At 36.8% G+C, this 17,419-nt stretch overlaps 1 protein-coding gene across 2 annotated transcripts in view; it reads left to right on the top strand.

The window, feature by feature from the left end:
• DCC (DCC netrin 1 receptor) overlaps positions 1-17,419 on the top strand; it is a 1,201,543-nt gene that overhangs the window by 568,447 nt on the left and 615,677 nt on the right. For both annotated transcript variants that reach the window (XM_051851212.3, XM_051851210.3), the window contains exons 4-5: positions 12,084-12,234; positions 13,667-13,803. In XM_051851212.3, coding sequence (XP_051707172.1) covers positions 12,084-12,234; positions 13,667-13,803 — 288 coding nt within the window. The remainder of the gene's footprint in view (positions 1-12,083; positions 12,235-13,666; positions 13,804-17,419) is intronic.

Below are 17,419 nucleotides of genomic sequence, written 5' to 3'. Positions count from 1 at the left end.
CCCTCTTGCTCATGTTCCAATCCTTGTTCTTCTTCCCTCTCCCATTCTCTTAAATTTTACAGAGATCTACTTTCAGTTTACTTAATGATTGTAAGGTTAACCCTACACTAAGTAAAAGATTTCAACAAATAGTATGAAGAAGAAAAAGACTCTTAAAGTCTTCATCATTCTTTTTAATTCTTCTTCTTTGACCTGTCCTCTATCCTCCTCTCCTCCTCCTCCTCCTTCCCCACCTCTCCACTTTGTTATTTCCTATCATTACTCCTATACTAAAATCAGGCACTTGGCTTCCCCAGCACTTGTAAAAGTAGGTTGGTACATGACAACTGTTCATCAATGGGGAGATGATTGGTGGAGACTCTTACATAGCTACCTTCTTGCTCCACCTTCCATAGTTTTATTTTAAAATATGTCATATTTACATAAAGTATATGGAATATATGTACAGTTTAAAGTATAAAATGACCAGGGGCATACTTAGTTTATGAAACAGAACTTTACAAACTGGAATTCTGATACATTTTTCTTATAAGTAAACCAAGATCATCAATGTGCTAGATAAATTCTTCATGTTGTATTACTAAATAACTCCATTTGAATCTGAATAGTAAGTGCCTAGATAGCAAGAACACAAATAACTTCATCAGTAATCACTAATTCCATTAAAACACATTTATTCAATACAAGCACAAACTATAATTTCAAATTTGTATCTACGAGGGATTTTTAATCTATACTGTTAGGAAATAAAAGTTTTCCCTCTGATTTCTCTCTCAAGTATTTGCCTTGAATTTTGATACCTTTTGTCTTTTTTTTGCACATTGCATAATTCTGTCTACTTTTAACACTAGAATGTGAAATAACTCTGCCCTCTCTGTTCTTTTAAATATATTTAGAAAATACAGGAAAATCCAAATAGAAGAATAACTCTCCCCAATTCTCTCATACGGTTAATCTTGAAAACTGTATCTTCATTCTGATAATTTAAAAATTATACTTTAAAAATTATACTTTGTTAATCTTCCTCTAAAACCCAGATTTTATAGTTAGACAAGACAAATATTAACCTTAACAATATTGCTGTAGTTAGCTATAATCACTAACAGTGCAAAACAAAAACCAAAAATCACACTAAAATAATAACAAAAACGGTTCCTTGGTGTTTCAAAATTATTGAAATGGCTTTTTCCCCTTAGATTCATGTATATGCTTCACCATCTATGGCTGTATGATAAACAACTATAAAATTTATTGACTTAAAAGAATGGCAATTCATGGTCACTTATATTTCTTCAATTTTTCTGGTTTCACTTGAGTTTGTTCATGTTTTACTTGGCTCAGGCAGAAATTTCAAGGTAGTGTCACTCACTTGTTGGATCTCGCTGTTGCTAGGGGGCCTCAGGTATCTTTGATGTGGCTTCTCTGCCTCCAGTTGAATAGATGACTGAGTCTCCGAGAGACACAACAATGACAGAAATTGTAAGGCTCCTAGAAAGTTAGCTCCAAACTCATACACCGTAACTCCCACCACCATCTCTTGATCAACGCAACACACAACCCCAGATGAGACTTGAGGCACAAGGAAATAGAACCCCATTTCTGGATTAGAGGAACTTCATTGGTCATATTCAATGTACCACAGTGTTATATATGTACTGCTTACTATTAAAGATGATTCCTGTTAAAATTTTTTGGGAACTTATTTAATACTAGGATTTATTAGATTAGGTGGAGAGACATATCCTTGAAGAAATGAGACTAAATTTCTCTGTCGAAAGCTAACATTTTCATATGTATGATCTAGGTCACAAACTCTAATGTGATAAAGCTATGAAGGTAATAAAAGTAACTGAAATGGACCAGGTCAGGGTTGAGGTGACCTGGAATATATTGTTTGATCTAGAAACTAGTAGCAGGTGCTTCTTTAGTGGCAATATGAGTTAAGTGATATAGTCTGCTAATATTTTCAAGCAAAGGTAAAATACCAGGCCGGTGCCATGGCACAGTAGGTTAATCCTCCACCTGCAGTGCCAGCATCCCTTATGGGTGCTGGTTCTAGTCCTGGCTGCTCCTCTTCCAATCCAACACTCTGCTGTGGCCTGGGAAAGCAGTAGAAGATGACCCAAGATCTTGGGCCACATGGGAGACCTGGAAGAAGCTCCTGGCTCCTGGCTTTGGATGGGCACAGCTCCAGCCATTGCAGCCATTTGAGGAGTGAACCAATGGTCAGAAGACCTTTCCCTCTGTCTCTCCCTCTCATGTAACTCTACCTCTCAAATAAATAAATAAAACCTCAAAAAAAAAGTAAAATACCAGCAAGATATTTTGTGAATTTCAACAAATTGATTCAAAGTTTATAAGAAAATCCTGTTTAAATGGAAGAAGACTCAGAATAGTGGGCTTGACACCAAAGAAGTACAAAGTTGAAGGACAGACTCAAACTGACTTCAAGACTTAGCACATGGGGAAGGTGTCGTGATGCAGCAAGTTAAACTGTTGCTTGCAATGCCGGTATCCAGTATGAGAGCACCAGTTCAGGTGCTGGCTCCTCCACTCCTGTCCCAGCTTCCTGCTAATCCACTTTGGGAAGCAGCAGAGGATGGCCCAAGTGCCTGAGCCATTGCTGTGCAAATGGAAGATCAGTATGCAGTCCTGCCTCCTGGCTTCATGAACCATTTGGAGAGTGAGCCAGTAGGTGGAAGATTTCTCTCTCTCTCTCTCTCTCTCTCTCTCTCTCTTCCTACCCCCCCATTGTGTATCTCTCCTCTCTCGGGTGTCCTGCCTTTCAAATAAGTAAATAACTCTTTTAAAAAGACTTACTATAAAGCTACATTAATCACCAGTGTGATATCAGACAAAGAATAGACAAATAGATGAATAGAACACAGAAATAGGCCCACCCCATACAAATATTTTGTATGTATTTTTGAGGGAATCTTGTAAACTGCATGTAAAAAGTAAATAAAATCTGTTTTGGTTTTCAAAATTTTTTGAATCCACATATAAATTTCTAATAGAATGTGTTTTCCATGAAGTTTTTGAAGATGCTTTATATGGTCAAACCATCTTTGAAAAAAGACTTAAGCCAATGAAGGGTCTTTCATCAACTGGTTTTAGAAAAATTGGGCATATATTTGTAAAAGAAACAAATCTAATGCATACTTTCTATCTTGCACGAAGATTGATTCAGCCAGGACTAGAACCAGCGCCCATATGGGATGCCGGCAGTGCAGGTGGAGGATTAACCTACTGTGCCATGGCACCGGCCTGGTATTTTACCTTTGCTTGAAAATATTAGCAGACCCTATATCACTTAACTCATATTGCCACTAAAGAATTAACATGAATGTGAAGTGCAAAACTATAATACTTCTAAAAGACAATACAGGCTATTCTGAGTATTGTAATTATTTTTATGGAAATACTTAAAAACAATTTAAGACAAGAAAAGCAGATAACTCAGGCTTTATTAAAACTAAGAGCTGCTTTTTTGCAAAAGGTAATGTTAGGATAATGAAAAAAAAAGATAACATTTGCATAAAACACATCTGATAAAGGACTTGCATCTAAAATATATAATGAACTGTGGAAACTCAATGATAAAAGAACAAACAAACCAATTAAAAATTGGCTCGGGGTGATTGGTTGGCCTGGAGCTTAAGATACTGCTTGGGACACTCACATCTCATATTGGAGTGCTACATTGGAGTCCAGACTCAGATGCTAATTCCAGATTCTAATTAACATGCACCCTGGAAAACATCAGGCGATGGCTCAAGTATGTGATTTCCTACCAGCATGTGAGGGACCTGGTTTGAGTTCTTAGCTCACTATATCAGCTTAGCCCTGTCTAAGCCATTCTCCAAATGCTCATAATATCAACCAGTGAGTGGGAATTCTCTCTCTCTCTCTCTTTATCTCTATCTCTCTCTCTCCCCACCCCTTACCTTTCTGCCTCTCAAGTAAGTAAATGAAAGAAAAAATTTAAATAGGCAAAATAAACTGACACCTCACCAAAGAAGAATCCGTATGGAAAAGATGGAAAGCTTTGTGATGAACTTCATATATCATTAAAAATTTTTAAATTAGGATGGCTAATATAGTAGTATATGTACTAGAATGGATGAAATCATGAAAAATGACAGCACCACATACTATGGAGAATGTGGAGCAACAGGAACTGTCTTTCATTGCTGTTGAGAATGAAAAGTTGTGCAGACACTTTGAAGGACCATTTGGAAGTTTTTTAAACTAAAGCTACATAAAATCTAGCAGTTAAGCTCCAATGTATTTACTCAATAGAGTTGAAAACTTAAGACTCTGCCCACCCATATTTATAGTTTTATTCATAGGTGCCAGCATTGTGGCATAGTGGGTATAGCTGCCATCTGCAACACTGCCAACCCATATGGGTGCTGGTTCACATCCTGGCTGCTCCACTTCCAATCCAGTTCCCTGCTAATGGGCTTGGAAAAGCAGCACAAGATGGCTCAAGTGTTTGGGCCTCAGCCAACCACATGTGCAACCTGGGTGAAGAGCCTAATTCCTGGCTTTGTCCTGGCCTAGAGCTGGCCATTGCTGTCACCTGGGAAGCAAACCAGTGGATTGAAGATTCTCTGTCTCTGTCTCTTCCTCTCTAACTCTGACTTCAAACAAAGATTTTTGTAAAAAGATTTATTCATGAGCACCCAAAAATGAGTTGTCTTTCAATAAATGAATAAATAAATAAATGATGGCACATCTATATAAGGAAATCTTATCCAGCAATAAAAATGAATGAGCTACACACACACAAAAGATATGAAGAAAAAAATACATAGTGCTGAGTTGCTGAGTGGGGAAAAACGAGTTGAAAAGGCTACATACTGTGTGATTCCATTGATATGACATCCTGAAAAAGACACAACCATGAAAGCAGTAAAAAGATCAGTGACTGCCTGAGGTTTGATGTAGGCATAGTGGATGATGAATAGCTGAGGGTCAGTGAATGTTGACTGCACTGAAAATATTCTACGTGGTACTATGATATTTGATGCATGACATGCATTTGTCAAAATCCATAGGGCTGCACATATTTCAATGTAGATAATGGACCTTAGGGTAATGTACCAATATTAGTTAATTTGACCACACTATCTCTCTCTCTCTCTTTTTTTTTTTTTTTTTTTTGCTTATTATGTTCTAAAGAAGAACCATCTTTGTTGAATGACTTCTTTTTGATAATAGGGAGTAAAATAGAACTTAAATGACGATATATCCAGTGGTAAATTTTCTTTTACCTACAAAATTAAATTAAGTGGTTATTCTTCAATGTTTTCCATGGGTGTTATTATAGACTAGTAGTCTATAATATAAGGAAACATGTCTGTCCAAGAAGAGCAGGTGGTGAAATTAATGCACTCAGATGGCTAGGGCTGCATTATAAAGACAGCTATTAGTAAATGCACATTTGGGGAACTGGTTCATTTCAGAAAATTGATTCTTAAACATTATCTTTCAGACGATTTTTGTTTGATTTGAAAAGCCACTTTTAAGAAGGGAAATAAAACAGCACTAGCAATTCTTAAAAATTTTGAGATGTTTTTCTACAATGTTGACTTAATAAGGATTAACACATTTAGAACATGATTTCAATATTTTCGTTGTGAAAAATATTTATTTTTATTGCTGGAACAACCAGAAACAGATGTGGGAAACTGCAAAAGTGTGAATTTTCTCTTTCTCCACACACGGAGTACTTCAGATGACAGTTATTAGCCCAACTATTAACTTGAGAACTGGAGTATTCTTGGTTTTTGTTTGTTTTAAAGATTTATTTGTGTGAAAGGCAGAGTTACAGAGAGGCAGAGGCAGTAGGGGGGAAGAAGGGGAAAGGGAGAGAGGGAGAAAGGGGGGGAGAGGGGGAAAGGGAGAGAGGGGGAGAGGGATGGGGGGGGAGGGGGAGAGGGGGAGAAGGTTCACTCCCCAAGTGGCCATAATGGCCAGAGATGATCCAATCCGAAGCCAGGAGCCGGGAGCTTTTTCCGGTTCTCCCACGTAGGTGCAGGGGCCCAAGGACTTGTACCATCTTCTACTGCTTTGCCAGGCCATACCAGAGAGCTGGATTGGAAGTGGAGCAGCCAATTGGGATGTCGGCTTTACCCGATAAGCCGGCCCCTGGAGTGTTCTTACTAATGTGTCATGGAGCTGCCTGGAGATGGGTCAGGTCAAGGAAGATAAAGGCCATTGTCAAATGTGTTGCAGACACACTCTCACCTCACTTTTCTGCTTCTTGTCAACCCATGCTATGATCCAGCTGGGCCTCACCTCCCACATCAGTTTTCCATCCACCACAGTTTTTAAGATTTCACTATTTCAATTTCTTTGCATCAATATTTTGCTTGGAGTTTATAAAATGACAGGTTATAGAGTAATTCAGTTCAGTGCATTAGATTGAAAGTAGTCTGACTTGAACCTTCTTAAAGTTAAATGGAACTTAAAGAGAACCTTTTTATGTTAAATAAGAGGATAAAAATTTGGTCAACAAGCAAGGATATGGCCATGGGTAGGTGGATTTCCTCCTAATCTACCTAAATATAAGACTGGCTTTGTCCCTGGGCATTGCCAGTGGGGTTTATATAGGATGGAGTAAGAGAATTTCTTTATTCTCAAAGGCGTTTCCTGAGTGTTAGTTTCTGTGCTTAGTATTTTGTAAGTTTTTATTTTTTTTTGTTATTTTTATTTTGAGATAACATACTTGTAATTTACAGTATTGTCAAAGGCTTAATGCTCTATCAAATAAAGAGTTAAATAAATAAAAAGTAAAAATACCACACTGACGGGGCCAGTGTTGTGGCACAGTGGGTTAATCTGCTGCCTGTGAGGCAGGTTTGAGTGCTGGCTGCTCCACTGCAGATCCAGCTCCCTGCTAATAGGCCTGGGAAAGCAGCAGAAGGTGATCCAAGTAGTTGGGCCCCTGCTACCCACCTGGGAAACTTGGATGGAATTCCATGTTCCCAGCTTCAGCCTAGCACAGCCCTTGTCACTGTGGCCATGTGTGGGTGGTGGTGCACCAGCAAATAGATGCCCTTTCTCCTTCCATCTTTCTCTACCTCTCTCTGTAACTCTGCCTTTTGAATAAATAAATGAATAAATCTTAAAAACACCATATTGTGAATTTTTTTGCTTATTCCATTTGCTATAATCTTAGTGACTTTGGATCAAATGAGTTTTTAGGTGGTACAGACATTGTTTCAATTATTTGCTAGTAAAAATGTGTAATACTAAGTAATACACAGAAACAGAAACATATCAAGTGAAGTAGAAGGATAGTGAACACCTCATTGACCCATTGTCTCAGCTCTAGGGGAAACTCACTCTGGAATGTCACTATATAATTTAAAAATATGTGGCTTACACATATCATAAAAAAACTTTAGTTATACAGATGTAATACTTTTTCAAAGAAAGCAGGTATTTTCTCAGTACTGACATTTGTTTCATCCTTGGTACCTATGAGGTATTCAGCACAAGTCTAATGTGTTGGTTTGTTGTATTCATCACACCACAGAAGCAATAAGCAAATCAGAAGAAACTGGAATAGATGTTGGCAGTAGGCAAACTGAATGTATCACAAACCTTGGATGATGACATTTAAAAATTACTGAGAAGGTTCTTCAATAAGTTCATGAAATATGTAATTAAAGCTTGGTGTAAAAAGTTTGAAATGTATGCACACAGAGATCTTCAAAGAGTTCATAAAATACATCTTATAAAAAAAAACTGTACATGAAGTTCAAGTTTTTATATCAAAATCAACATTAATTGAGGATTTTTGCATCTATGTTCATCAGGGATATTGGTCTGTAATTCTCTTTCAATGCTGCATCTTTTTCCAGCTTAGGAATTAAGGTGATGCTGACTTCATAGAAAGAATTTGGGAGGATTCCCTCTTTTTCGATTGTTCTGAATAGTTTGAGAAGAATTGTAGTTAGTTCTTCTTTAAATGTCTGGTAGAATTCAGCAGTGAATTCATCTGGTCCTGGGCTTTTCTTTGTTGGGAGGGCCTTTATTACTGTTTCAATTTCTGTCTCAGTTATGTGTCTGTTTAGGTTTTCTGTGTCTTCCTGGTTCAATTTAGGTAGGTTGCATGTGTCCAGGGATCTATCCATTTCTGATAGGTTTCCCTGTTTGCTGGCATACAAGTCCTTGTAGTAATTTCTGATGATTCTTTTTATTTCTGTGGTGTCTGTTGTTACGTTTCCTTTTTCATCTCTGATTTTACTGGTTTGGGTCTTTTCTTTTTTTAGTTAGTTTTGTTTATTTTTTCAAAAAACCAGCTCCTTGTTTGGCTGATTTTTTGTAATGATTTCTGGGATTCAATCCTGTTGATTTCTTCTCTGATTTTAATTCTCTTCTCCTACTAGATTTGGGTCTTGTTTGCTGCAGTTTTTCTAGATCCTTGAGATGTGTTGAAAGCTCATCTACTTGGTGCCTTTCCAATTTCTTGATGTAGGCACCTATTGATATAAACTTTCCTCTTAACACTGATTATGCTGTATCCTGTAAGTTTGGTATGTTGTGCTGTTATCCTCATTTACTTCCAGAAAGTTTTTGATTTCTCTTTTGATTTCTTCTATTGAATGGGGAAAAGTTGGAAGCATTTCCACCTAGATCTGGTACCAGACAGGGATGCCCACTCTCACCACTGCTATTCAATATTGTTCTGGAAGTTTTAGCCAGAGCCATCAGACAAGAAAAAGAAATTAAAGGGATACAAATTGGGAAGGAAGAACTCAAACTATCCCTCTTTGCAGATGATATGATTCTTTATTTAGGGGACCCAAAGAACTCTACTTAAGAGACTTGGAACTCAGAAGAGTTTGGCAAAGTAGCAGGATATAAAATCAATGCACAAAAATCAACAGCCTTTGTATACACAGGCAATGCCACAGCTGAGGAAGAACTTCTAAGATCAATCCCATTCGCAATAGCTACAAAAACAAATACACTGGAATAAACTTAACCAAGGACGTTTAAGGTTTTGTAATTTCCATCATAGAGATCTTTAAGAAAGAAATAGAAGAGGATACCAAAAAATGGAAAAATCTTCCATGCTCATGGATTGGAAGAATTAATATCATCAAAATGTCCATTCTCCCAAAAGCAATTTACAGATTCAATGCAATCGCAATCAAGATACCGAAGACCTTCTTCTCAGATCTGGAAAAAATGATGCTGAAATTCATATGGAGACACAGGAGACCTCGAATAGCTAAAGCAATCTTGTACAACAAAAACAAAGCCGAAGGCATCACAATACCAGATTTCAGGACATACTACAGGGCAGTTATCAAAACAGCATGATACTGGTACAGAAACAGATGGATAGACCAATGGAACAGAATAGAAACACCAGAAATCAATCCAAACATCTACAGCCAACTTATGTTTGATCAAGGATCCAAAACCAATCCCTGGAGTAAGGACAGTCTATTAAATAAATGGTGCTGGGAAAATTGGATTTCCACGTGCAGAATCATGAAGCAAGACCCGTACCTTTCATCTTACACAAAAATTCACTCAACGTGGATTAAAGACTTAAATCTACGACCTGACACCATCAAATTATTAGAGAGCATTGGAGAAACCCTGCAAGATATAGGTACTGGCAAATACTTCTTGGAAAAGACCCCAGAAGCACAGGCAGTCAAAGCCAAAATTAACATTTGGGATTGCATCAAATTGAGAAGTTTCTGTACTGCAAAAGAAACGGTCAGGAAAGTAAAGAGGCAACTGACAGAATGGGAAAAAATATTTGCAAACTTTGCAACAGATAAAGGGTTGATAACCAGAATCTACAAAGAGATCAAGAAACTCCACAATAACAAAACAAACAACCCACTTAAGAGATGGGCCAAGGACCTCAATAGACATTTTTCAAAAGAGGAAATCCAAAGGGCCAACAGACACATGAAAAAATGTTCAAGGTCACTAGCAATCAGGGAAATGCAAATCAAAACCACAATGAGGTTTCACCTCACCCCAGTTAGAATGGCTCACATTCAGAAATCTACCAACAATAGATGCTGGAGAGGATATGGGGAAAAAGGGACACTAACCCACTGTTGGTGGGAATGCAAACTGGTTAAGCCACTATGGAAGTCAGTCTGGAGATTCCTCAGAAACCTGAATATAACCCTACCATACAACCCAGCCATCCCACTCCTTGCCAATTTAATTTCCTTTGGGTAAATTCTGAAGAAAAAAGCTGTCTGCACATTAATGTTTATTGAAGCTCAATTCACAATAGCTAAGACCTGAAACCAACCCAAATGCCCATCAACAGTAGACTGGATAAAGAAATTATGGGACATGTACTCTATAGAATACTATACAGCAGTCAAAAACAATGAAATCCGGTCATTTGCAACAAAATGGAAGAATTTGGAAAACATTATGCTGAGTGAATTAAGCCAATCCCAATGGGACAAATATCATATGTTCTTCCTCTTTGGCGGCAACTAACTGAGCACCAAAGGGGAAACTGTTGAAGTGAAATGGACACTATGAGAAACAGTGACTTGATCAGCACTTGCCCTGACCGTTGATGTACAATGTAATACTTTATCCATTTTAGTATTTTTTTTTGTTCTAATACTATTGGTTGAACTCTGTAATTAACACACAGTTTTTCTTAGGTGTTTAAATAATTTTAACTGAAAAGTTATCCCTGTTAAATATAAGAATGGGAATAAGAGAGGGAGGAGATGTACAATTTGGGACATGCTCAATCGGACTTGCCCCAAATGGTGGAGTTAGAAAAGTGCCTGGGGATTCCAATACAATCCCATCAAGGTGGCATGTACCAATGCCATCTCACTAGTCCAAGTGATCTACTTCAGTTCACAATTGATCACACTGATAGGTCTAAGAGTCAAAGGGATCACACAAACAAGACTAGTGTCTGCTAATACTAACTGATAGAATCAAAAAGAGAGAACGATCCAACATGGGAAGCAGGATACACAGCAGACTCATAGAATGGCAGATGTCCTAAATAGCACTCTGGCCTCAGAATCAGCCCCTAAGGCATTTGGATCTGGCTGAAGAGCCCATTAGAGTATTTTAGGCATGGAAAGCCAAGACACTCTAGGGGGAAAAAAAAAAGGAAGACCTAAATGAAAGATCTCTGCGAGTGAGATCCCAGTGGAAAGAATGGAGCCATCAAAGAAGGAGGTACCTTTCTCTGAAGGGAGGAGAGAACTTCCACTTTGACTATGACCCTGTCGGAATAAGATCGAAATCGGCGAACTCAAAAGGCTTCCATAGCCTTGGCAACTCATGACTAGAGCCTAGGGAGATCACTGACACCATAAACAATAGTGTCAATTTGTTAAGTCCACAACAGGAGTCACTGTGTACTTACTCCTCATGTGGGATCTGTCCCTAATGAGTTGTCCAATGTGAAGTAATGCTATAACTAGTACTGAAACAGTGTTTTTACACTTTGTGTTTCTGTGTGGGTGCAAACTGATGAAATCCTTACTTAATATATACTAAATAGATCTTCTGTATATAAAGATAATTGAAAATGAATCTTGATGTGAATGGAATGGGAGATGGAGCAGGAGATGAGAGGGGTGCATGTGGGAGGGAAATTATTGGGGGTGGGGGGAAGCCAATGTAATCCATAAACTATACTTTGGAAATTTATATTTACTAAATAAAAAAAATCAACATTAAGTCCATTTGTCCATGGGGTTTTTGAAGTGCCTTTTAATATTGCCTTGTTCTCTAATAATGATAGATAAATACAGCATATAGCTTAGGAGAGTGAACTGTAGCTTCACTCTGATGTCCTATGTCTTACACCATGTTGCTGTCACCAGATAAGAATATCCTGATATCGTAATCTTAGAAACTGGGGATGTAAAAAACTTTTTTAGAGTTTATTTATAAGTTTCATTGGTGCCTTTTCAATTTTCTTTCCTCTCAAGCATCTTTCATCTTTTTCTGGTTAGAAAAAAAAAAAGTTCGGGCTGCATTATTAATCTTTGCAGTTTTTTTCATAAAAGATACAATCCTATGTTTTCTTTCCATAGATCCGGGACTGCACAGGCAGTTGTATTTTCTACAGAGACCCTCCAATGTAGTAGCTGTTGAAGGACAAGAGGCGGTCCTGGAGTGCTGTGTTTCTGGCTATCCTCCGCCAAGTTTTACCTGGTTACGAGGCGAGGAAGTCATCCAACTCAGGTAATACACGGTCGGCACTTTCAATTGTGTGCAGTACTATTTATCTTCCTTAAATTTGACAGAAATGCCTACATATACTAGGATTTTTCTAATTATTGAATATTTTTCCACATTCCTTGACATGATAGAGCGTATGAAAGATGTTTAGCCAATGAGACAAGGGGGGAGACAAGAAACGTAAAAACAGCAAACACAAATCAAAGTAATATCAATTATTAAAGGAAATTGAGAAAGTTGGGAATCTGTTGACATGATCCTGCCCAAAGATTCATCAGCAAAGATATTTTGGAGGATCTCAGCCTAAGTAAATGGTATGGACAGGATAGATCTTAAATGTTCTCCACACACACACACACACACACACACACACACAGGATTACTATGTGAAGGGGCAGATCGGTAAATGAACTTCATGGGTAATCATTTCGTACTGCATAGTATCTACATATATCACACTGTATACATAAAACATCACATTATACAAACATAAATATATTCATTTTTATTTGTCAATTATACTCTAATAAAGCCGGGGGAGATGAAATCACAGTTCTCTGAGTTCAAATATATAACAATGTCATTTAAAGGTTGCACATTTTTTTTTACCTCCAGTTATATCTCTGAGTATCTGAGCTATAGTAAAATTTGAAGATAAGGCACGAGAACCTGGCTGGCCTTGACTTCTGGAATAATAACAATAAAGTACAGTTAGCAAGTAAATCCTTTAGAGAGTGGAATACTTAGTCTGAAACATTTTGATTAAATAGATCTTAAGAAATTAATTTCATTGATTTTGGGGACTGGTAGATTTCTTTCTAGCACATTTATTTTTCCATGATGAAATAGCTGTATATATTATAAGATATTTTTTAAAAGTTGTATACCTTAAACATTTATTTAGATAATAATGGTACATAATACAGTTTCACAATATTTCTTGAGAAAAATAAAACACAAGAATTCCAGTTATAGCTACCAAATGGGAAAATGCATTGTCTGCATATATACCCAGACACACTTGGGTGTAGTATGAAATATGGTTTACAAAAATCACTAAATTGTGTGTCAGGACACAGGCCACTGACTTCCACCCTGGAGAACCGCTTCTGTGGACCCTAATCTCAAATCCAAAATGAGAAACTTGGACTACATTATCTGCAAGTTGTTTTTCATCACTAACTAAATAAATTAACTGAAGTTAATTCTGAGTTTAATCTACTTTATTTCTTCAGTCACTACACATAGCATTCCCATAGGAGTAACTTACCTTAAATTAATTTTTTATCATTAAGTGAGGTGATATCAAGTATGTATGATATATGGTTTTCCCCAATTTTATAATTTGAGCTTTAGTGAAAATCATTTAACCCTCTTGAGTTTTTCTCCTGATCTACATATATTAATTTACTCTCTGATTCCTTATATCTTACAGGTCTAAAAAGTATTCTTTATTGGGTGGAAGTAACTTGCTTATCTCCAACGTGACAGATGATGACAGTGGAACTTACACCTGTGTTGTCACGTATAAAAATGAGAACATTAGTGCCTCTGCAGAGCTCACAGTCCTGGGTAAGTTAATGTCTGGCGATGAGTTTGCATTGTGCCCTTCAAAATATGTCACCACCACACCTTAAATGCTTACCACTGATTGCTTCCTAGGTATATTAATGGGAAACTTCAAAGCCCAGCACTCTACACATGCCCTTCTCTACTTTAGTTAATTGTATAGAAGTTAAATACAGTATTTGAATACATACTTATTGCTTAAATCTGGATTTATGACTGTTTAATAATTCTAGTGATGCAATTGGAAAGTACCAAGTATTCTTCAATAGATGTGTTGAATAACAAATGTGAGGTTTCAAAATACCATACCTGAGGAAAATAAATGAAGAAAAAAATGAAAGAAATTGTACAATGCATATGCACTTGAATGGAAAGGAAGATGTTATTTGAGATGACAAGGTCTCTGACATTAAATTCAGTGTGTTGCTAAGACTGTTTTATTAACATGGAAATACTGTAGGCGTTGTGTTGAATGTAAGCCATCAAAATCAAATTCATCTAAGGAAAACTTGCATGGAAGCAATATAATTTAAAGAATTAAGGAGGGTGGATCATACATATTATTCAGAAGGGCAGGTTGACAAAGGTATCCTTTCAAATTAATTCTTATATATGGTGGATACTCAAGCAAATACCTATTTTGCTGTTTACTCTGGATTTCATTGAAGCCTTTTTTTTTTTTTTTTGAGTTCTGTAGATCGGAGAAAGTAGCTTAACATTGGTGTTTCAATCGCTTTTTCCTGTAACAATAACAAAACATTGATTACTAATCTTTGGATTTTTTTCCCTCTGGAATATTTGTTTCCAAGAAAATGTAAATGTATTTAAAAGTTATTTAGAAATGGAAGTGTATCATATGCTAGCTCTATCTTGTAACCAATGTCTTAATATTATGCTATCCTTTTTGCTTTCTAGTTTTAAAGCTTTTTCAGATAACACTTTCATCTGTTGATAGATGCATATGCTGGGTTGGACAATGGAGTTGCTTGTCATTCAATGAAAACATAAATATTTACCTAAGAAAGGGCAAAAGTGAAAGAAACTTCCAATTTGATTAAATCATTGTGTCATTTATCCTGATCCAGACTCCCCATACACCTTGAACTGTCCAGCAATAGGTGATTATTGGGCGGATTGGTGAGGTTGGTAGTTTTACCCTAGAGGGACAACCTGTTCCTTGAAAGAAAACACCAGTATTGAAGAAGAAGCATGCACCATCTCCATTCAGTGCTTGGTGCTACTAGCAACCCTGGTTTACAAGTGAGGGCATGTTGGCATAGAAAGACAAGTGGTTGTCCCCAGGAAGGATCTAGGGTTCAGGCAATGCAGTCTGACCCAATGGGCCCATGACTATCCTCTACTGGCTGCCTAATTCACACACTTCTTTCTTCCTCTTTTTCTGAAAAAGGTATAAAAGAGGCAGGTATAAAATGATTCTAAGATGATTCTGAAATTTCAGTTCCGCTAATAATTGTGGTCACTTTCATAAAGATGTGGGAATATCTATGACAACTCTGAGGTATCAGAGAGAATGGTTGGTAAGAAAACAAGGCAGTAAGGATTAATACTGTTCTTTAAGGATTAGGTTGGACAAAAAGGCAGGTGAAAAGTATACCTGGTGTAAGATATCGCTCACTGTTTAACTGCAGCTTATTAGTTTTATTAGCTATGTAGCATTTGTATAATCATTAAAATAAATGCAAAGATGTAGGAATTGAACATGCTTATGGTTAAAGGAGAGAAATATAAAGTAAACTTGGAAAAAATATTGAGGGACTGATGTTGTGGTACAGTGAGTTAAGCTGCAGCCAGCATATCATAGTGGAACATTAGTTTGAGTTCCTGCTGCACTGTTTACAGTCCAGCTCCCTGCTAATGCACCTGGGAAAGCAGAAGAAGGTAACCCAAATGCTTGGGTCTCTGCCACCCGACATGGGGAACCTGAATGGAGATTCTGGCTCTTGGCTTTGGCCTGGCCCAGCCCTAATCTTTGCAGCCATTTGGAGAGTAAACCCATGGAGGGAAGATGTAATCTTCTCTTCCTCCCTGCCTCCCTCACTCTCTCCCTTCCCCTTATACTGCTTTTCAAATAAATAAAATAAATCTTTAAAAAATATACTTAAAGAAGAAATAGAAGATGGAGCTGACATATAACACAATGACTAACCCATGGAACTGGACTTTACAGAAATACACACACACTATATACTTTACCTAGTTTTTTATCTTAAGGCTGCTGGATGCGAGACAAATAGACTTACATTTTTGTTTGAAATGAATCGACTTATTTCTTAAAATCTAGACATAGATTACATGTTGAATGTGTAAATTAGAAGCATTGTTAATTTTTTAAAAATTAGAGTTATGTTTAGATTTTGGGTTTTGGTAGACCTGATGTCTGTCTTTTCATTTGTTTTGTAAATGAATCGTCCTGGCAAATGGGTGTTTATTTTAAAGGTCTTTCAAGAGCCAGCATTGTGGTGGAGTAGGTAAGGCCTCTGCCTGTGTTATCAGTATCCCATATGGGCACCAGTTCATATCCTGGCTGTTCCACTTCCAATCCAGCTTTGTGCTGGGAATGTTTGGGCCCCTATACCTACACCCACTCCAGAGGCCCAGATGAAGCTTCTGGCTGGCTTGGACAAGAGCTGGCTATTGTGGCCATCTGGGGAGTGAAGCAATAAATGGAGGCTTCCTCTCTCTTCCTTTCTCTCCCTGTCTCTCTGTAACTCTGCCTTTCAAATAAATAAATAAATCTTTTTAAAAATGTCTCTCATACCTTGTATGATTTCTACCTACTGTTGAAAACTTGTTGTATTTCAGGAGGTAGGTATAATATTGTTTTAACTATTTTACCCAGGCTCTAAAATAGAATATTGATCTATTGAAACCTTTGATATAGTTAATTATTTTGATATGCATTTAGCATTATTTTACCTAACTGAATTTATATGGAAAATATAATTTATTTCCTTTTTTAAAGGAGATGGAGAAAAATAATCTCATCAAAGCTATTTAAATTTATTTTTTATAATTTTAAAAATTTAAGCATAGTTATATTCTTCATAAGATAAAATACCATGAGAAAGCCAAGCTTGGGCTTATAATAAAATTTTAATCATGCATTTTATCAGATTCGCTTCTGCCTTTCAACTTGTGGTCTTTTCTTATACTTAGACTAGCTTTGAATGTGAACTTTCATGACCTCACAGACTTTTCAAGTAGAATATAATTTTATACAGAACAAAATGCAGAGAAATGCTGTTACTCTCCTTGGTAATTTCAAAGAGTTGATTCACATTAAATGCAATTTGAAGTCTGGTATTTACTTTGTTTTCTTAGAAAATGAACATTTAAAGTTTGAAAATTATTAAATCAGTTGGACCACTATATATTAGACAAGATTAAGGGAAACCTTATTTAAAATGAATAAAATAAGCATAAAATAACTTTCCTAATAATAACCACTAATGGTAATGTTTCTGACATGTTAGAATGACCTTCAGTGAGGTATCAGTGAACATCGGTTGGGTGAAAGCATTCCATCAAGTTCTGAGAAGGCTACAGAGTTTGAAGCCCTGCTTATAGTATGGTTACAAATTTATAAAATTAATTCCCA

This window comes from Oryctolagus cuniculus, chromosome 10, assembly GCF_051225735.1.
Source record: "Oryctolagus cuniculus isolate XC-2025 breed Fujian yellow rabbit chromosome 10, ASM5122573v1, whole genome shotgun sequence".
In the NCBI taxonomy this organism is placed as follows: domain Eukaryota; kingdom Metazoa; phylum Chordata; class Mammalia; order Lagomorpha; family Leporidae; genus Oryctolagus; species Oryctolagus cuniculus.
This window is presented reverse-complemented; position numbering and strand designations above follow the sequence as displayed.